At 38.5% G+C, this 22421-nt stretch overlaps 1 protein-coding gene across 5 annotated transcripts in view; it reads left to right on the top strand.

Annotated features, from left to right (window-relative positions):
• The first annotated feature begins 7172 nt into the window (after nt 1–7172).
• nonC (serine/threonine-protein kinase Smg1) overlaps nt 7173–22421 on the top strand; it is a 352394-nt gene continuing 337145 nt past the window's right edge. For all 5 annotated transcript variants that reach the window (XM_083136748.1, XM_083136746.1, XM_083136747.1 and 2 more), the window contains exons 1-3: nt 7173–7775; nt 15949–16055; nt 18991–19157. In XM_083136748.1, coding sequence (XP_082992874.1) covers nt 7316–7775; nt 15949–16055; nt 18991–19157 — 734 coding nt within the window. In that variant the 5' untranslated portion in view covers nt 7173–7315. The remainder of the gene's footprint in view (nt 7776–15948; nt 16056–18990; nt 19158–22421) is intronic.

Genomic DNA, 22421 nt, shown 5'->3' with positions numbered 1-22421 from the left:
AATCGGGAGTGCGTAAAAAACGCCAACATTAGCCCCTAGTGAAAATCGAATCCTCGACCCCCCTCCCCCCCCCCCCGTTGGTTGCAAAACTTCAAAATCACCCATTTTCTATTTGTGTATCAAGGATAATCGGCAATAGTAACTCACTTTTTAAACAAATCAATGTTATTCTGCAATTTGCCAGCATTGGAACCCAAAACCTTTTGAATACTAAACAACAATATCAGCTATTTTGTTTTGTTTTTGAATATCTGTTCGTGCTAATCGGGACTGATAACACACTTTTTTTTTTTTATTTAAACAGAAAATCATTATTAGGCACTTTGACAACAATTTCTATGTATATCTCCATCATGTCCAAATGCCACAAAGGGGGGGGGGACATGTTCGCCAAAATGCAATAAATGGGAAAGAATTCTGTAAACTAAAAAAAAAAATATAACTATTAAATTAAAAATTTGCCAACATTTGGACTCGAACCTGGAACCTTTCGAATACTAAACACCAGTCACAGCCATTTTGTTTTGATTTTTAATATCTGTTCCTGCATAAATACTAATGGGGACTCAACACACTTCTTTTTTTAATTTTAAAAACAACATCATTATCAGCCAATTTGACATTGTGAATCGAACCCGGGACCTTTTCATTACAGCATAAACATCCTATTTCCAATTAGTTCATTTTCTCTTTGTGCACAAATAGCTAATCGGAACTTTTAAACAAATACCTACAATTGAATATCCAATTTTCACCAACATTGGGAATCGAACCCTCAACCACTTGGTTAAAACATCTCGCGGAATAAAAAACACCCTCCCCCCGCTACGCCCCCCCGCGCCGCCGCTAAACACAAAACGCGGCCGCCATGTTGATTTTATTCAAATACTATTTATGCACAGATGGACTAATGGGGCATATAATGGCGGGACAAAACAATTGGCCTCATTTAACTACCTAGAAAATCGAACCCGCGACCTCTTCATTACCAGGCGACAACATTAACCACTAACCCAAGGCCACCATATTGATTTTATTCAAACACTATTTATGCACAGATGGACTAATCGGGGACCTATAATGGCGGGACTAAACAATTGGCCTAATTTAACTACCTAGAGAATCGAACCCACGACCTCTTCATTGCCAGGTGACAACGTTAACCACTAACCCAACTCGATTTTCGAACTCAACCATTTTGTTGCCTTTATTTACACACAGGCTAATCGAGACCATTCAATATTGACATCGTCGCCTTGTAATCAAAGGGGTCCCAGGTTGATACTCGGTGGAGGCACATAGTGGTCCGAATCACCACTTTTCAACTGTAGCTCCAATCCTGATTAGTTTTGCCGTGCATAAAACGGACTTAAAAAAACTAACTCAATCTATCAATCAATCAATATTGACTCTACCAGGAATCGAACCCTCGACGCCTCTTGTTTTACAAAGCAATAACCTTAGCCGCTAAGCTTTCGGGGGCACAGCACCTTCGGCGCCATCTTTAAATCATTTCTTCATGTCCTTGCATCATACGCAATGGTTGCGCGCGCATTTCCTCCACACACACACACACACACACACAAACATACGCACGTGTTAGGTTAGCATACATCAAGAAACAACGTGACAAATCCATTGACCCCCTCCCCCACCGCTTCCGATGTCTTCAACGTGATCAGACACGTTCTGCTGACTCAACAATAAAACAGCTCGTACCCCGCTACACCGGATGTAACATAACACCAGTCGCATCGAATTTTTGCTGACGCGTAGGAACGAAGTGCTGTCATTCTACTAGCACATTTTCATTATTTTTAGTACTTGCTAAGTCTTTCGGAAGGTCCGGACCCTCTGGACGACCTTAAATACGTCCTTGTTTATGTTGGATTAAGGCAGTGGTTCGTTTAGCCTACTAATTATAATCTTTCCGATTACTTTCTGTAAAAAAAAAAATACACTTTATATGGTACGCGAATTATTTTTGCCTGACTTTCCATTAATTTAATAGCAGTGAATATATTTTATTGCATAGAAGTAACTCACAATGTGTTACAAATTCATTTTACATCGTTACAACATTCTTTCCAACACAAAACCTGTAAAAAAAAACCTCGAAATTAACATTCGTAGGCATAGCTGCTAATGGAGGGTTCCGCTCTTCCTGACGAACATGGCGCTGCGCACATGATTGGCTTCACCCGCGACCGTTGCGGAGAGGCGGAGTTAGCTATCTATCTACCTTATATATATCCTTGGTATTGATATTGATATTTATTGATATTAATACGAGCCCTTCGGCTGTGCGTATCCTACAATATTGTTACACAAACACCCCGCCCTTAAACATACACCCCATTGATCATACATTCAGAAACATTTCGAAAAGAATTACATACTATGTACATATATAAATGACAATGTTGTCCTCTTCTTACATTTGAGATTGATCATTTTCACAACACTACGTTACACGCTCCACCTATGCTTGAGCCACTGCTGTTCCCTACCCTTCACTTTCACTGACTCCTTGCAGCATTTTCCTGCGCTCCCTCCAAACTGCATGTAAATATGAGCCCAGGGATTTGATATTTGCATTCGTTATATCACTCCTCTCCTCCCTACATACAGCCTGGATGGTCTGCTCAATGCTGTCCCTTGCACTGTCCCCCCCATTTGCCGACCAAACACACTCATGTAGGATGTGAGCCCTCGTCTCCTCTTCGCCGCATAACGTGCAGATGGCACGACCGTCCGGCACCTTGAGTTTGTGTTGCCTCCAACCCCCTAGCAGGAACCAGGCGAATCCACTTCTTTGCTGGTACGTACACGTATCAATGTATCGTTTTCTCCCCCATTCCACCCACACCCCTAGCGGTTGTGCGGCGGCAAGCGTTACCTTCTCCCTACATTCAACCATGATGTCTTGCCTGCTACTGTCCACCAACCTCTCCCTTATAATCCCAAAGTTTCGCACCTCCCGCCCCTCACATCTTCCCACAGTTCCCGCAGACCCATTCTGTACAAGTCGTCTCTAATCCCACATGCCCAGTGGCGTGCGAACCCTTCCTCAATCTGAACTCACAGACACTGTTCTTTCAGTGAGTCTCCAGCCCCTTGTTCCAGCTTCATCCAGTACTTGAAGCATCTCATCCTCGCTTCGACATCCTCTCTATGTTTTCCCATCTCCCTCAGGACGCCACACGTGCTTGCACTCGTGTTGGTTCCCAGTATTTGTTTTAAAAACCGCGCTTGTATCTGATTTGCTACTCGCCCCCCTCCCCAACCCCATAATTCCGCGCCGTAAAATAGGGTCGCTTTCACCGTTGCTTCATAAATTTGATCCAGCAATCTCACACTGACTGTAGGGACTTTCCGTTGCAGTCGCTCTACCTTGCCCAGCCCATAACAAGCTTTTCCCTTTCTGCCTTCGATGTGCTTTGTCCACTCCCCTACCATACTCAGCGTGATGCCTAGATAGGTGAAACGTTTGGCCCTTTCAAGCTCGGAATCCCCATAGGTCCACCGCTCCTTTGCTGCGAAAACATAACCTTTCTTAAACACCGTTATTTGAGTTTTTCGTGTATTTACCTTCAACATCCATGTTGTGCAATATTGTTTAAGGGGGAGAGGTACAATTTCCCCTAGGCCCTTCTCTCTGAGGCAGCTGGAAGCACTGTTGCCAACTTACCTCTTTTGAGGCCAGATCTGGTTCTTTCGTGTACTCGCTTCGCTGTGAACTGTGGCACCCGCCCCCTTTCCCACTATGCATCACTAGCCCCGGACATAGGCCAACTTTTGCCATGCGTATACATTTTGCACGTGACGTGATATTGTTATATTGGCTGCGTCCTCCCTTCCCCTCTTACCTCCCCAGCTACCTTTATATAGCGCCTTGACTGAGGTGAAGATGACAATATTGTTATCCGGTAATCCTTTATTTTCAATTCATACAACCATCGGTCGATTTTTGAGATGGGTGATGCCGTCAGATCTAGAAGGTGAAAACTAAGAGTAGATTGTCATCACTATAAAGTTACCGGTAATAGCAGCGCCCCCTCCCCACCCTCTTGACAACTAAAATTACCATGGGAGGCACTTTATCCAGCCTTCGTAAATCTAGCTCCTTGAAAGTCAACTTAGCTCAATTTAAGGTGAAATTTAGCTCTTTTATGCACGTCAGGTTTGGCAACACTGGCAGGATGGCTGTAGGAGGCAAGGAGAAATGCATTACGCTTATAGGAGAATTATTTTACTCGTTTTCTTCGAGATATCAAACTTCCGATGGCGGAAAAATATATGATCGGGTAAAGGATCCATTGAAGATGATATTTGCGCTAGAAATAGTCGAAACTCCCATTTGTTTAGCCGTAACTTCAATTTGAAGTTGTATCTCCATAAGGAATACATGGGATTCTGTAAATACGTATTCATCACATTTTTCAAACATGGTATCCAGCTTAATAATCTACTTTAAAAACCGCTTCCACTTGCAACATGGGGAGAAATCCATACTCTCAAATTATGCGTGGATTTTCTGTAGTAGCAGCGCCCATTCCGACGATTTTTAAATAAATGCATAACTGGTGCGAAATTGTCCCTCCTCACCTTAAGTCTGTTCAATCCCCGCTGTAACCCCTGTACCTCGTTTGATATTAAAGCGAGATCATCCGCATAGAGAAGCATTGGTATCGTTGTCCCGACTATCTCCGGTGTTTCAGCACCCTCTTCTCCCACGTAGCTAGCAACGTCATTAATAAAAAGAATGAAAAGTAAAGGCGAAAGTATGCATCCCTGCTTGACGCCTACCGTGCTCTCGTGCTGCCCATACACCACCCCCAGCCTACATTTGACAAAACATTGACCCCTCTGTACATATTCATTAAGGTATTAATCATTCTAGCCGAAACCCCCATGTCCCATAACTTCCCCCGTATCATTGGTATGTACAGTGGGATCCATGAGTATTACCGTGCAAATTGTCCATCACTATGTTCGTCCACTTTATTTGACCCAATATGAGCTTCAGGAATTAGAAGAAAACTCAAAACAAGCTGTTGACAACTTCTGCACCAGCATACATAAAAGTCCATCGCTTAAAAACACATAGTATGTAAGAGAAATATTAATGAAAATAGTCATGGACAATTTACACGGTAATACTTATGGATCCAACTGTACATATCCATTATCATATTCTTTCGAAATTTTTAATCTTGCAATTCGTTTTCGGTGCCATAATGAACTAACCTGCTATCTCACAATGTCGAAACTTTATTTGAGAACAACTGCGGACTGAACAGTTCTTACACCCAAGCACTGACTGTTTAAAGTAAACAGCTTACTATGCAAGGAAGAGATTTGCAACTGAAATTCAGTACTGCTAGCAGACGGCGCCGATATCGTGAAGTCAAATATCTTTACAGCATCTTCTTGTAGCTTGATAACTCTTGTATCATCGAGAGGGAGCGGTTCAATGTACAGTTATATTGTTTAGTAAAAATGAGTATTTTAATATTACGCATTTAAATATAAATAAACCCGATTCCAGGAAATTTGTGCATCCCGAAGAAACTATTCGGGACACCAGGACAAATTACATCATTCCGGGACGTATATAAGTCCTAATAATGAACAGGCTATCAAAATCTAATCTATCAACCAGGTCATCCAACATTTTGACACACTGTTTCAATAAATGAGAGATAGCCATTTCACATTTTTGGAATAAGTTGTTGTAATTTTGCAATGTGTTGACTGTGTTCAGAGAAACCTGAGTTCAGTTCTACTACAAAATGGTGCAAAAATGGACAACAAAGGTTTGCCTTGTAATATTCTTTTGGGCTCTCAGCTGGTGCATTATTCCCTTAGATTTGACGGCTGGGTGTTCTAGGTCTCTTCATTTTTTCACAATAGCTATGACCATAGTATCTAAGTAGTTTCCCTGCTTTGGCAAAAGTTCATTAAGTTCTCAGAACTCTCTCTTAGTTTTCTTTTAAATATCTCTATTAGAATACTGGCATGTTCACAGTACTAAAACAGTTGAGGACTAAAAGTGGTAAACGTTGTAAGTGCTAAAAGCGAAAGTGTTGGGAAATCGCATCGTTCCGCACATCAGCCCGTAAGAACGTGCACACTAGTGACCTCTTTACACGCCCTTTGAACTACTTAGAGGGCTACCAGCCGCATTTCACGTTTATCACATTATAAAGCATGGCACATTTCACAGTTTAACGTGGAAAACGATGTTTGAATTATTGTGGCACTTACAGCGTTTACCAATTTTAGTCTTCAGTTCACCTTTTGACGTGCACAACATAATCTTGCACTGCATGATCACAATTTGGTTAGAAGAAGTGGCGGATTTCAAAGTTCCCACAGGTTACACAGTGAAGAAACTGAAGATATTGCTGAAATATCTATCTTCTGCTAGTAAATTGTAATGTCTGTAAACGTACTACAATTAGTGAATACAATTCTACAAGTCACGCTACTTAGTGTTGATACTTTTCTGTCCATCTTGTGTCAAATAAGTTGAGAATGTTACGATGTTTCCTTGATTCTCTTGCACTGCCTATTTAAAAATCAAATTCCTTTAAGAAGACTCGAGGGGGTAATATGACTGATTTGACAGTCCCAATGCAGTTTCGTATCACAGAAATTCCGAAGCTATCAGGAAATTGCAGATATTTGGTCTGCAGACCCATCTGGTGTGTGGAATTGCATAATTTCGTTCCCATCCGTATCCTATACGTCTCTGATTTAGGAGAATAAAATAAGTGCGAAGATATTTTTATGAACAAGCTGATGTAACAGGTAATCTGTTAATTTTACTGGATCTAAGGGGGTTGGACCCGTTGAACCCCCCGCCCTTAAATATGCCCATGTCCTCACGGGCTGTTGCGCCACGAGTTATTATATTATTATTATTATTATTATTATTATTATTATTATTATTATTATTATTATTATTATATGTGAGACAATTGGTTAGCGTACAAGGACTTCTCAAGAAATACATTTCCAGATACGTAACTGTCTTAGATGTTATTTTTGTGTCAATCAAATGATCTGTTTGGAGCAAATTAAAAACTCCGCCATGTTCAGTAATATTCTATTATACGCAACACAAATTATTTTTTGTGTTGACCTGCCAACACTAGCCAAAGATAAAGCTGCGCTGCATGGATAGGTGTCGTAGTTTGGATAGTCCAAATACGTTAAGTGTAAACTGCCTTGTATGTTATCGGATGTGGTGCAATCTGACTACAGAACTAGTTGAATAGTTATAATATCGTAATGTAAGGAGAAGGTAATGCAAACCAATAGTTCCAGCAACAAGCCTAAAGCTTCAAAAAGCTCGAGAGACTCGGACGAGGCGAGAGAAGCTGATCGAGAAGTCAAGTCCAAAGTTAATGACAAGGGGGAAGGGGAGAAAGACAAATTATTATTTTGCTCTAGTGACAGTAGCATTGATATTAGAAATCCTCTACCCACGATTGTGATCTGTCAACGTGAGAGGCTAGAACACAGAGTCAAACCTCGGCCACGAATACGGGATGAAGTTCGGATGGCACGAGGAACATTGGAAAGGAGAGGTGCCACCTCTCGGATTGGCAGAGGATTTTCTCGTAAGGTGGACCGAGAAAATGATCATAATTTCATTTCTCGTGGAAAATTTCAAGAATCGTTGAGCAAAGGTGGTCATTCTGATGGATTATCCTCTTCATCCTCAAAACATTTAAGTGATTCTGAGGGTAGCAAAAGCAGGCTGGGTAAGTTCCATTTTAGGGATAAATATTTTATATACCTATGATGTATTAATAGTTGTTGTTTATTTAAAAAATAGTCATAAATGTAATAAATGTTTACTCTGAAGTGGTGGTGTAGATTATAAAATGGAAGATTGCACTAATAAGCACATAAATTACTCTTACATGGGACTATACTGTTTCCTAAAAGACCACTATAACATGTTTTTTGAGGCTGCTGTTTTATCTTTAAGTTCACTGTAGTTCCCGTTTTTATGGTGTGGAAAACTAAGTTGGATGCTGTAATAAAAAGAACTTCATAAGACATAGGTATACTCCATTAACATACACATGAAATGTTGACTTGGAAACTTATTAATATCAATCTTTCTACAAATAGTTTAAACAAATGTATTGTGACTGTCATAATTATGTGCAAGTTATTATTACCCACATACATTTTCTACACACATCAATTTTTTTTTATTGCTATATTGAACAAGTTTTCTGATCGTTCGGTACTTGTTCCGAATGTTTAATGATTTTCACTAGTTTTATAGGAATATTAGGAAATGTTTACGATACTGAAATTGATTGAAGAAGTAAGGCTGAAGATTGGAGAAACTAATTAGCACAGTTAAAAACTTTACCAAATGTTATGCACTGGAGAAATTATGATTTGAAAATTGTCTTACACGGGAACATCTGTACTTCCCAGCGAGCTGCTGTTCTTGATTTACAATCGTAATACCCCTTTGCACCTCATGTGACATAGGATATTTTTCAGCAGCAGTACATATCCAAGATGACAATAAACAATTTGCTAGCAAGCAAATATTCACATAGAAATGAAAAATCATTCTCTAGAAAACATGCAGTAAGTAATCACTAAGCCTCTGGAGTATGTGTTAACAAATGTAAATAAAAATTGTCTCATGTAAAAAAATACATCGAATAACATGGGTACCTGGGGGAAACCCTGGGGAGTAAAGGCGGTCAGGGGCATGATGCTGATCACATCACCCCCAACTACGACCGGATCAAGAAAGTGTGGGGCGTTACCCCCACATTCCCTATATGCCTTCATGGCATGGTGCTAAGAACAGGGAAGCCCTTTACTTTTTTTTTTACCCATGTAAAAAATGCAGGAGCAAATTTACAATACCGGAAGTATCTCCAATTTGTTTGAAATTCGGCGTACTCACTAATTTTGGCCTCCTAATCACGAATCTGCAGTTGAAATTTGGCGGTCATGTCTAAAAATTACAAAATAAGTGGGTCCATCAACAGGGTAAACACCCTTGATTTATGAAGAAAACAACTATTTTTTGCAGCGATTAACGTTTCAAAACTATGTTTATGATGACCCTTAATTTTTACTATGCTTGCCTAACCTAACCTTACCATGAATGGTTTGTGGAGCAAACATTTTTTCCACCTTATGCAAGATGCCATTTTCTCATAACGAATTGCAAACTTCACTTGTTCACATCATCAAACATGGCTACCATAATAGTGTATCGACAATCATAGCGTTAATATGTTCACGTAATTTCGCAATTTTTGGAAGTGACCACAAAGTTTTAACTGCAGATTCTTGATTACGAGGCCGAAATAAGTGAGTATGCGTAATTTCAAAGCAATCTGAGATACTTCCGGTATTGTAAATTTATACCAAAATGCATTTTTACCATTATCAGTTCGGAATTAAACAAGTGGAACTTAGGCTGATCATTCACCTCATCTTTTGTGCAGAACGATACTTCTATTCTGCTTTTATTGCTTATATGAGTAGGTAAGATGGATGCTTATGATGCTAGTGTTTATTGGGAATGGACTGATATGAAATTAGTCCAATACCAATAAAGTGCCGATATAAAATTTAGTGATATCTGATATTATATTGATCAAATATAAAATCCCAAATGATTCTTGAAGGATCTCAGTAGTTCATTAACTTCCTTAAAAGTCAGAATTTTACCGATATGCTAATATGCCTATGTTGACAGATACTGATAGAGCAGGGTGGATAAAGATTATGATTTTTAAGTATTTTTTTTTTGTTTAAATTTGATTTGATTTCTCAAAAAAACTAATAAAAGTGTTTGCATATTCTTCATGGCTGATTCTATTTTCACCAGGTGCTTAGAATAGCATGTAGGTCTACTTTCACCAGCAAAAGTAATTACCTGAACCATACCATAACATTGTCTGTTATCTTATTATATTCATTGGTAGTGTTGCTGAACTTACCGCTAAGAAGTTATTTTAAATTAAAAATGGGGGAAACTACTACTGCCACCACCTAGTGAGAATAGCCGAAAGTGCTGAAGACCAGAAATTGCATGATCAGGCGATGGGAAGTACATTGCAGAAGTAATTGTAATGCTAGTAGCCCTAAACCTACCCTACCTACCTAACAACGAAAGCATTTAGGAGTGTAATACCCCTTCATACTTGTGTCATGTGACACATTAGCAGCACATATCAGAACACCTTGCGATATTTTTCCATGTACATCTGCACATACACAGTTTAAAATCTGGTCAAAATAGCTCCAAAGCTAGCTCCACTACCAGGTGAAGATAGTCACTCAGATTCTTCAGCATGGTACTTATAGATTTATGTATTTTTTTTATATATGAACCTACTTTGGAAAAATGAGTGAGTTAATGTAACTTTATGATAATTTCTGTAACTTTTCTTCTAGTAAATAAAACATTTTGGATGCATTATGTAATTGTACCCTACAATATTTTTTACAGTCTTTGAAGCTGAAATTTTGCAATTTTTTAAATGATTGTTTTCAAAATATCATCAGCTGCCATGTTTATTTAGAACTTAATAATAATGATGCTATTTACAGGTTAACAAAAGTCAGGATTAACTGAAATAACATAAAGGAACAGTAGAAAGTGCATTAAAACTCAGTTTATAGCAACAAAACATGTTTATTATGCTGTATTTAAAGGGCATAGGCTTAAATACACTATATAGTACAGTAAAATGTAAAGCAATACTGTACATACATATGCGATACCCATATTATGATGATGTGCCCGACGGACCTGGCTCTGCATTTAAAACCTTGCAACCTTGCATTGTGCTTTTTTTTGGGGCCTTTTGCCTGTCCGGATTAACAAGGTTTTAATGTATTTTAAAAAATTGCTATCATTAGCTTGTGTTCTGAGCTGTCTAAGTGATGTTATGTGATAAATTTATTGAAAAATGTACATGCGATCAGCTGATTAAAATAACCTCTTATCATGCTATCACTCAGTTACCAGCATAGCATGTTTGTTTGAGAGTTTTTTTTCTTAGAAATTCATATTCTCTGTGTAGAGACCATATTGAACAAAATAAATAGACTCAAAACAGGTCTCTCTAATTCCGGGTTTGCATAATTCTGAGGCCCACCCAGCCTCATATAAATGGGTACCTGGGGGGCCTAAAGTGACTGCTGATCTCATCATCTCAACTATGGCAGAGATCAAGAATATGTGGAGCTCTTACACCTCCACATTACCCCATATGCCTTCATGGCATGTGAGCACACACTCAGGGGGAACCTTTACCTTTTTGTTACCTTTATTCAGGTTTTATTCTTTGTGAACTCACCGACAATGTTATGTACTAATTCTATTGAAATATGTTAATAATAACCGTGGCTCTACAGCCCATAAGGGCCTTGGCCTATCTCCCGACTGCCAGTCTCCCTCTCACAATCTTACCTTGTGGAGATCTTGTAAAAATCTACAAATAAAATAAGACTGATGCTGATCGATCAGCATGAGTACAACAGTGTTGTTGAACAGTAGACTCAGTGTAAAGATTTTGCAACTTCCAAATATGCATCAGATTCATTACATAAAAGTACTTCATGTAAGGGTTGTTCAGACCATGGATTTATCCAGAATTTTCAGTCTATAGATGGAGGTGAATGAACATTAAATAAATTTAACATGAAAATGGCAATAGATGAAGCTTTGTGGCAAATCTTCGAGATTGAAGTTGGGGAGGGATAGGGTTGTGTGTGTGCTGTAGTATGAATATTACACTAGCATAATCAGTGTTTAAATTGTAGAAAACACCATGTTCAGGACTGTATACCCTAGAAAATTTCACCTTTTAAAATTTAATTGACAGATTTTGGCACTTTATGTAAAACAGAATTTATGGCCGCGGTAGCTCAGTCGGTAACGCGTCTGACTACCATGCTCAAGGTCCCAGGTTCGATCCCCGGCCGGTTCAAATCCGGGAACTTTTCTAAGGTTGGAAGCGGCCCCAGCGCCCACCCAGCGTCGAATAACATGGCTACCTGGGGGAAACCCTGGGGGGTAAAGGCGGTCAGGGGCGTGATGCTGATCACATCACCCCCACTCACGACCGGATCAAGAAAGTGTGGGGCGTTACCCCCACACCCCCTATACGCCTTCATGGCGTGGTGCTATGCACAGGGGAGCACTTTACCTTTTTTTTAGAATTTATTTCATGATGCGGTGTCCTGGGTTCAAATCCCAGCCTGGGCATTGTTGTTTGTAAGTGTCCATTCATCATATCATCACTAGGGCTGAGCCGATACCACTTTGAACCGATGCCGATTCCCACCGATACCTATACTTGAAAGGGGTGTAAGGGGTGACCTTCCACGTAGTACACCCAAATGTCAACCTCACTTCCACATTAGTGCACCCTGGACTGAAGACTAACGAGGCTCTGGCGACTGGCCCCATGGCCGGTATAATTTTGTTTTGTATTGTCCTGTTGTCCTTATGTGTGCTGAGTGCCCCTTTACAGCCTCAGCTTTTAACAGAAGTCAGAACATTTTAAGATTTTTAATTACGCAACGATAGAGTTGTTCTTTGTAATGATAAGGGGCTGGCCCCCGTATAATGTGACGGGAGCAAAATAGCCTAAGTGCTGACGCTCCCACAATTTTAAAATCAAAATCAAAACCTATACTTGAAAATTGCAATAATAGAGAGAGATAAAATTTGTTCAAAATATTGATAAATATTGGTGTATAAATATTCTTCTCCAATTATTTATGCATCAACTTACCAAGAAATTTGGTTTAGAATATTCAAGAATATTAAAATAGAAGTTATTTTGTCACAAAATTGGTGCAAAATATAAATAAAGTTTGACTTTTGCATAATTTCCAAGATAATTAGACTGCGAAAGTGTCATGCAGCATTTTTAAGGACCCCGTGAAAGACCAAAATGTCGGGAAAGTATCGGCTGGTATCGACCGATGCATCAGCATCGGCTCAGCCATAATCATCACTCATCCCCATCTTCGCAAATTAGCCAAAGGTAGCACAAAAAGCGAAGTAAAATAAAGCCAGCCAATCATATTCTTAAACAGTGCAAGATTTTCCACTTTCATGTGGGTATACGGAGAGTCACCAGTAACCCATATTCCTGTATCACTTTATACAAGGTGTTTCTGAAACCTTGTTACAGTCTTACAGGGACGATGGAAGGGAACAAACACAACAAAATGAGGTAGGGAACCCAGGTCCGGAAATGTCCCAGTCTAAAGTTACAAGCCAAAACCCTTGAAGGGCAGGCAACCATGCACAACATGGAGAGGAACCATAAAAGATGTCTTGGGAACTGGAAAACAAACACAGAAGAATCACTGTAGTGGCTTTAATGAGTAGTAACTGCAGCCATTATTACAGCAGTTGTTCAAAGTGATGCCCCTCTGCCTTGAGACAGCCATGACAGTGTAACAATAAGCTTTGTGGCATACTCTCTAATATCCCAGGAGTTGTTCGGACCAGATCACACAGGCTGCAAGGATTATTGCCAAGAGTTCCTCCACATTACTCACAGGTGTCTCATAGACAACTTTTTTGACATGACCCCACAAAAAAAATCAAGTTGGGTCAGATCAGGTGAATGGGCACGCCAAGCAACAGGTCTGCCTATCCGAGCAACAGCTACGAAGTGGGCTGTTCCCCCATCATGCTGAAACCACATGCGTTGATGAACGAGAAGTGGGACATGTTCCACTAACTCGGGGAGGATGTCTCTCAGAAACACAGTGTACACTGGTCCAGTTAATCATGGCAGTAAAAGATACGGACCTATTAAATGTTCGCTGACAATGCCCACCCACATGTTTACAGCAAATCTGTCTTGGTGGCCCTTCACGATTGTGGCACGGGGATTTTCATCGGCCCATTCGTGGCTATTGCGACTATTCAGCATCCCTTCTCTCGTGAAACAGGCCTCATCAGTGAAAAGCACACAGGACTGGAACTGGGGGTTGACCTCACAGCGCTGCAGTAACCATTCACTAAACACGACGCGGGGTGCGAAATCAGCTGGACCCAAAGCATGGACATGCTGTGGATGGTAAGCGTGCAGCTGCTGCTCCCTCAGAACTTTCCAAACAGTACTGTGGGCCGCACCAATTTCACGTGCCATAGCCCGTGTACTAATGGATGGTTGTCCTTCCACCCGATCCAGCACTGCTTTTACAAGGTCGGGTGTCCTTGCAGTTCTTCATTATCCTTGCTCGTGCATTTGAGGTCGGCCTTGCCCCATTTTTCATAATCGTTGGAAAACTCTGGGAAAAATGGTCTGCGCTGTGTATACGTGGTCCAATACAACCTTTCTGCTTCCCTACAGTTCCCATTTCCTCGTCCATACACAAACATCATATCAGCCATTTCCTCTACCTTATACTCCATTGCACTGATTGCAGCCGTGACACTCGTGCTTCTAGACTACACACATCGAGTTTGACGTTATGTCTTCTACAGGGCATGCGCGATGGATTCTTTCCCCTTTCTTTTATGGTTCCCCTCTGTGTTGTGTGTGGTTGCCTGCCCTTCAAAGGTTTTGGCTTGTAACTTTTGACTGGGGCATTTCCAGACCATAGTTCCCTATCTCATTTTGTTGCATTTCTTCCCTTCCATCATCCCTGCAAGTCTGTAACACAGTCACAGAAACACCCTGTATACATTATCTATCCACATTACTCTCATCACGAGTGTTATACGTGTTTTCCGTATTCTCCTACACAACTTGAGAAAATCATGTAATTAATTGGTGGGTTATTAGAAATTATGGATGGGATGGACCGATATGATATTTTGGCCCATACCGTTATAAAATTTATCAATACTGATAACCGATATTCTACTGATCAGGTATAGAGTTCCAAGTGGTCCATTGATGACCTGAATAAATTTGTGTTACCAGATGAACTAAGCTTTTGCAATGTAAATGAAGCTGCATATGTAGACATTATTTACTTTTTAAGAAAGTACAAAATGGAGATTATATACATATGTGCATAAGAATTGTAACAAAGTTGCACAGTACTGCACTAAATTGTAATATATATATATATATATTAGGGATGGGCCGATATCGATAAAGTACCGATATAAAATTTACCGATAACCGATATTCTACCGATCCGATATAAAATTAGAAATGATCCTTGAAGAACCTTAAAGGTTTTGACCTTCTTAATAAATGTATGTTTCAAGGTGACTGTAGTGAAAAAGAAATTGCATATTAAGACATTTACTTTTTTAGAAATGAGGGCATGCAGATTATCCATTAAAATTACAGCAAAATGGCAGAATTTTGTACTAAGTTATCAGATATTTATCAATATATCGGATCGGTAAAATAATCGGTAATTTTACCGATACACTGATATGCCTATATCGGCCGATACCGATAGAGTACCGATTAATCGGTACCATCCCTAGGTAATTTTACCAATGCCTGGTACCCTAATATGTCTATATCAGCCGATACTGATGGAGTGCTTATTAATCTGTCCCATCACTATTATAAATAAATCTAATACAGTGTTCCTGCATTATACATTCAATCTTGATGTGTCCCAAAATGGCAGTGTCATGAAATTTTCCTCGATTTTACATTTTCCCATATTTTAAGTTTTTTCAGCTTAGTCTCTGGAAAAATGTAAAGTCACTGTATAGGGTAATATCCGGTAGAAATGTTTGTAATTCTTGTTCCTCCCATGAAAAACCTGCCTGCCTGTTCTACATGGGACACCCAGTAATAGTCAATTTATATACTATATTCTAAACAGTTTATTGCATATTTAGATAATAAAGTTTTGTACGCATGCATGACTTTTTATGTCCAACGAATTGGTTGTATTTATAATATAACAATCATACATTCTTTTTGATTTAAGATTGTGGATATCTGGTTCCTGAGGATTCAAGGATATCAAAACTACTCCGAAGATTGTGCAGAGAAGATGACCCGGAAAAGTTTCTTGCGCTTAGCAAACAGCTTCAGGTATTTTTTACTTCTTACTTCATTTTATGAATATTGATAGTATACTCATGGGCAGTCCCAACTCATGCATGCGCAACATGTATATGTAAATATAGTGTTCATTGAAAACCCTTTTGTGTGTGTGTGTGTGTGTGTATGTGCAGTAATGTTTGTTTCAACACAAACATACCCTTGAAACATTACACTGGGTTTCCTGGATTATGAAGCCTCATCCATAGATTTTTTTAAAAATGGTTTCAAGTGCAATTTTCACTTCATACATTCTAGAAATTATTTAAAGATATAAGTCAGATATTTTTGCTAGAATAAATAAATCCCCCTCGCCCTGTTCTCTCCTGAAATTGGCATTCTACAAAAAATATTCACACTCACTTAAAGAAATTATTGATTGCTACAATTTCCTGTAGTGATTGACCTGGGAATCAAAACTATTTTTTAAAAAAAATGTCAAATGAAGGGACCTTTATAATGTAAGAACCAGTTTGAGTATATGTGGTAGTTTTCATGTTATTAGCAACCAAAGGTAGATTTATCTTTTGAAACACTGCAAGCTGTTACCTCGCTTAATCAAGCACACCATTTCAAAGGGTACATTTGCATATTTTATTTTGTTTGTTCGTTATGTAGTTTAGAGGATTTTTGTGCATATTTCCACATGGAAGAAAAATAGGCACACTTGTTATTACCCAGCCGGCTCATTGACCAAACCATTTACATTGTTGTGTTGTGATCTTGCCCCAAAGGTCCCAGGTTTAAGTCCCACCCTGGCCATGTGTATTCTTTGTGATTAGCCAAAAATGGCAGAAAACATCTTAGAAAAATATATCCCCCATGGAATAAATTGTTCTTGTAATGTGTAATTCCTTCTGTAGCCATTAATGACATTCAAGTGGAACACAGATTATTGCAAGTGCAGGGATTTATTGGCACTAAAACTGCCTGAATAGCAGGCAAAATGACACAATGATAGGCACTAATAATTTTATAGAGTATAATACAGATTTGTAATATTGTGGAAAAGAGAAAGCATAAAATTCAAAATCTTGCATCTGAAACATATTACTTTCATAACATTAGCAACCATATATTTCTTTTTCATTAACACAAGGAAACTGCATTATTTATTAGGTTTCAAAATGAAAAATGGTTTAATACCCTGTTTTATAACCTTCTGAAACAAGAGAGAGTTGTATTACAGATTAACAATTGCCCCAAAGCTACTCTTGTCATATGAACTATTGTCTTTTTTATTATTTATTTCTCTTGTTCCAGAAGAATACACATACATTCAGGAAGAAAGTACTCTAATTTTTCGTCCTGTGCAACCAGAGGAACGTAACTAAAAATGCAGTGTTGAGTTGTTATTTTAATGTATAATGCATCTGCTCATTTTGAAGGGCTCTGTTGCTGTCAGATTGACACATCCCCCTTTCCACCACCACCCAACTCACTGAATTGGAGATACGTCGCTCTGACTCCAAATAAAGCTCTTCAAAGTGAGTAGATACATTAAAAAAACAACTCAAAACTGCATTTTTTTGAGTTAATGTTTCCTCTGGTTCTCACATAATGATTTGCAAGAAACTATTATAGAAAATATCAAGTTAGTAATTTTCCATATAGTTCTAAAAATAAATTATTTGTCCTTAAGGATCTTATGTATTCTCAAACTTCCGCTTAATATGAGGGTCATTCGGAAAGTATAAAAGAAACACCAGGACATTGTGAGATTTTTTATTATGTACAACTGAAAGAGACAACTCGAAGCTATTTTTCTACATAATCACCATTTCTGTTGAGACCCTTATCATATCGGCGAACAAGGTTTACAATACCCATGTCAAATACATCTGCCGCCTGTGCATTCAGCCATGCAGTAACACTGTCCTTGAGCTCCTGGTCATTGTTGAAGCGCTGTACCCCTAGCCACTTCTTTAATTTGTACACAGGAATAGGTTAATGTTCACTAGAAGTATTTGGAATTGTTGACATGAGGCACCGTAAAATCCATCTGGGCTGTAAGGAGTAATGATTGTTCTCTAGCAATGCTCGAACCAAGGACCTTCTCCAACATCTTCAGTGGGAATTGTTTGACCACTCTCCTTACAGCCCAGATTTGGCCCCTAGCGATTACCACCTCTTTCCACAAATGATGTCTTTGACATGGGCATTGTAAACCTTCTTTGCTGATATGGTAAGTGTCTTAACAGAAACGGTGCTTATGTAGAAAAATAGCTTCGAGTTCTCTCTTTCAGTTGTATATAATAAAAACTCTCACAATGTCCTGGTGTTTCTTTTATACCCAAATGGAAATTACTTTCCGGATGACCCTCGTAAAAATAATAATTCAACTTTGTGAGCACACTTATTTTGCCTATAAAAACCAAAATAAACTTCACACTTGATATATTATTCTCCTTCCTCTTTCTAAACATTTAAGCCACTACCATAGGCAATTTAGGCATGTGAAGTAAAATATTGGATATAATTGGATCCAACATTGATTCATTGGTATTGGTTCAACCCTTATAATTAAGGATGTTCACAAAGTCTGGATTTCATTTTATCTGATATCCGTTTCAGATGTAACTGATATCCAGATATCTGGATAATACAGATTTAATTAATGATTTGTAGAATATCTGTACAGTGAAATATGGAAATAACAAATTAAAGAATATGTGGATAAACAATAAAACTCTCCGGATAATGCACACATTTGAATATCCGGATAAAATTTTATCCAGATTTGGCCATCCCTACTTATAATTTAATGAATGCTTGGGTAGCCTGAGGTAAAGTATGTATTTCGTCCGTTTTTCTCCATTGAATAGAGAAGAATTTTGTATTCCTCAATTAGCTTGTAATTTCTAGCAGTTTAATGACATTGTGCAAGGCTAATTCTCATGACAGGTGTATCTGATTGTTCTTACAGGAAGCTTTCATGCTGCCAGAAAACAGTCGCTACATTCGCCGTGCTCTTGACTTGATCGCTGAATCTTTGTTAGATATGCTTCACAGTGGACCAGGTCCTGATGCGAAACATCAGGCAGCCAAGTGTCTTGGCCGAGTTGGTTATGTTTTGGAACAAGATTTTAAAAGGTGAGAAGATATATTTTCCTTGACGACATGTCATTTATTTTCATAATGACGTGTTATTATGTTTCTTTATTTTAAAAAATCCAAAAAAGCACTTATACCAGTCTTTACAAGAGTTGAAACAGGCTGGGTTGTCACCTTGTTGCCAGACTTAAGATCCCTCTATTAATGGTCCCAGGTTTGAGTCCTGGGGTTGGTGTGGGTGTCCTTTCGTCAGTTTCATCAAAATGCCAGAAAAGGTGCAGCAAATAAATTCAAATTGTATTCTACCCCTGATCTTAACAATTTATTACAGATAGTATATTACGGTTACATTGGGAATTTTACATAAACATACACTGTTTTGATGCTGGAAGGTGATGTATTTGTTCAGATAATTAACTAATGAACATCTTAATTTAGATTGATGAATCAATTAATTTCAATTATTTATCCTCTGAATTTTTTCTATTATATTCATGGTAATTATTGTAATTATGTATTATACATGATATCTATCCATTTTACAGTGCTTATGATATTTTTGTTTTTCATGTGCACTATTGTCATTTCAACTATTTTTTTTTTTTTTACTTTTGCATCTTGAATTTCTCCACAATTAGCCTTCAGTCTTCATTCTCCAGCTTCAAATATTCATCCTCAAATTAGTCATCCTAATCTCGGACTTCTTTGGTTTTTCTATGGTACAACCTTTTTGTTAACATTCTTTTTAACATCATGTCCTATGCAGGGCAGCAAAAAGTGCCATGGCTCAGTTTGAAACATCTTGTAGTGTTTCCTTCTTATAAATAAAATTCCTGCGTGTACGATCTCAACATTGGAAGAGGTACAAATAAAAGGGGGGATACTGAGAATATATGTTCAGCTCAGACCAAGGATCATAGACACACTTCCATCATCCAGGTGCTTCTTCACTGCTAACTCCAAATCCCAATCAAGAGCTGATTCCAATATTCATTCATCTCAAACCAGCTGTCTGCTTACGCCCGCTGCATACCGGATCCGACATGATGTGACAAGTCATTCTTGCCACAAACCCTCTCAGTGAAGGTTTAACATTAGTCTCTTATGGGTGGCTTGCATACCAGAAGAAAAAAAAACATTTGACTCGAGTCACCTTACAACAGTTTGCAACAAAATAACAAAGGCCCATGAAATTTGTTCTCGCTTGGAGCAGCTTGCGACTAAATGATTTGCTCATGCAGCATTCCATTTTCTTCAGGCACAGACTGGAAACAGGGACTACTTGAAACAAGCAATTAAATGTAGTTATTGCATCTTACATTAAATGGTTAATATTGTATTTTCTAACTAATTATTTGCTAGAAATATATTCAATTCAATTCACAACATATAAACTGATACATCAATTCTACGCACACATTGATACACTGATTCTGTAGGGATGTGCCGAAGCCGATTACAGATGTATGAAAATCGGCATAAATTTACATATTGGCAAAAATCCGATATTTAAACCGGTAGAGATAATACTAGAGTTTTACCTTCTAATAAGTTTTATATTTTAGTTTTGTAAGATTTATTGAAAATTAGGTTATGATTCTTAATCATTGTAGAGTTTTTGTAATAAAATTATTGCAAAGTCTCATTCAGAGGATCAACCTACCTCAAAATCAGAAATAGAACAGTACATTGCTGAAGCAAACTCTAACTTGACAGGTTTAAAAACAAGACGCTGTAATTCCATTGTTTGCGCACCTCACATCACATTTCCCCACTCCATTGTCTGCGGTGACGTTCGTTCGCAGTGTTGCAACCTGGAGGGAGCGGAATTGTCTGAGAATTTTCAACGAAATTTGAATGTGAAAGGCATGAATTAATATCCCGTCATCTAAGCTACTTATTGATTACGCTAAATTCTAAATACATTTTGATATTTTCCCTTTAAACCTTAAATGAATTAAGAAATGTATGAAATAAAATAATAGAAAAATGAAAAATATATAAATGATAGAACTGAGCTCACCTTCTAAATGTTTTCCAGTTCCAGTTTCACTCTCCCACTCATCCGAGTCTGTGTCTAACGATGAATCTGTGTCCGTGTCTGAATCGGCTTCACCAAGTCTAATTCAGTTCATCTACACGCTCGTCCATAAGTCCATCTCTTTCAAAGTAAGAATCTTGCAGCCAAGAGTAAAGAGCATGAACATTTCAATGCTTTAGAAAAGAACACAGGCAAGCGTGTTATCAGATTGCGTTCTCGTAGTGATTGTTGTAGGATAAACAAACTAACCACCACCCCACTAGTTAAAAAAACAAACAAAAAAACTGGCCACTGCTCGATGTCGCATTCAGAAAATGAAGTAATTCGCCCTGTAGATTCTCTTCGTTACAAACCTTAACGCACGTGCATAATACTACAGTTTACAATCGGCGCACCGCACGCATTTTCAAAGGCCGGATTAAATGAAAAGAACCACTGATATAATAGGAGCCTGCATGCACCGTCACGCTAAACAGTGAAAATTGTTTGTCATATTTGTTTTAGCTTAATTTTGCTGAGTTGGCACCACTGGTACTCTCAACGCCAGACTAGTGAGTAGAAGAGTGGTGGGGAGGATGATGTAATAGGAAGTGCTCCGCAGCGTTCTGCGCATATCGGGACTTGTCAGGCTATAGTCCACGTGACCAGGATCCGAGGTTGTATTGGAAATTAAAAAATGAGAATCCAAACCTGAAGCAAGTGGTGAGAAAATACTTGGGCATTCAGTGTTGCTGGACAGATTTGCGATAAGAGAAGAAGTAGGTTACTTCCAAAAGTGCTTCCAAAACCCGTGTTTCTGAAGTTGAATCTGCCAGCATTATATTTACAACGTTAAGAACAGGAATTAATTTGGCATTTCAAAGAACTGCTTGTTTACTGTTAAATCTCTTGAGAATATATATTCTTCTTAAAGGTTCACATAACCACTTTTTGTAGATGCACATTTGCATCTCTTGAGAATATATATGTATATTAGAGTACTGCATTGAACCACTTTTGCTCACTCAAACTCGATCGAATCTCCCACGCTCGAGCATGCTCCTCTTGGTGTACTGCACTCCTAGTGGATTGATTGGCATCGTCCCGTATTTCAGAGCCTAATAAGCAGCACTGTCAACCTAAAACCCATACATGGAAGGAAACCACTCTATGCAATTACAATTCTAAATAATAATTATGTATATTATGTAAGACTCAATTATAGCACATATGAAACTATGCAATATCTACAGACCGAAACGTAAAATGGTCACTCATGCTGA

This window comes from Lepisma saccharinum, chromosome 15, assembly GCF_977018435.1.
Source record: "Lepisma saccharinum chromosome 15, izLepSacc3.1, whole genome shotgun sequence".
In the NCBI taxonomy this organism is placed as follows: Eukaryota; Metazoa; Arthropoda; class Insecta; order Zygentoma; family Lepismatidae; genus Lepisma; species Lepisma saccharinum.
Note: the sequence above shows the minus strand (reverse complement) of the source record. Positions and strands in the feature narration are given on the sequence as shown.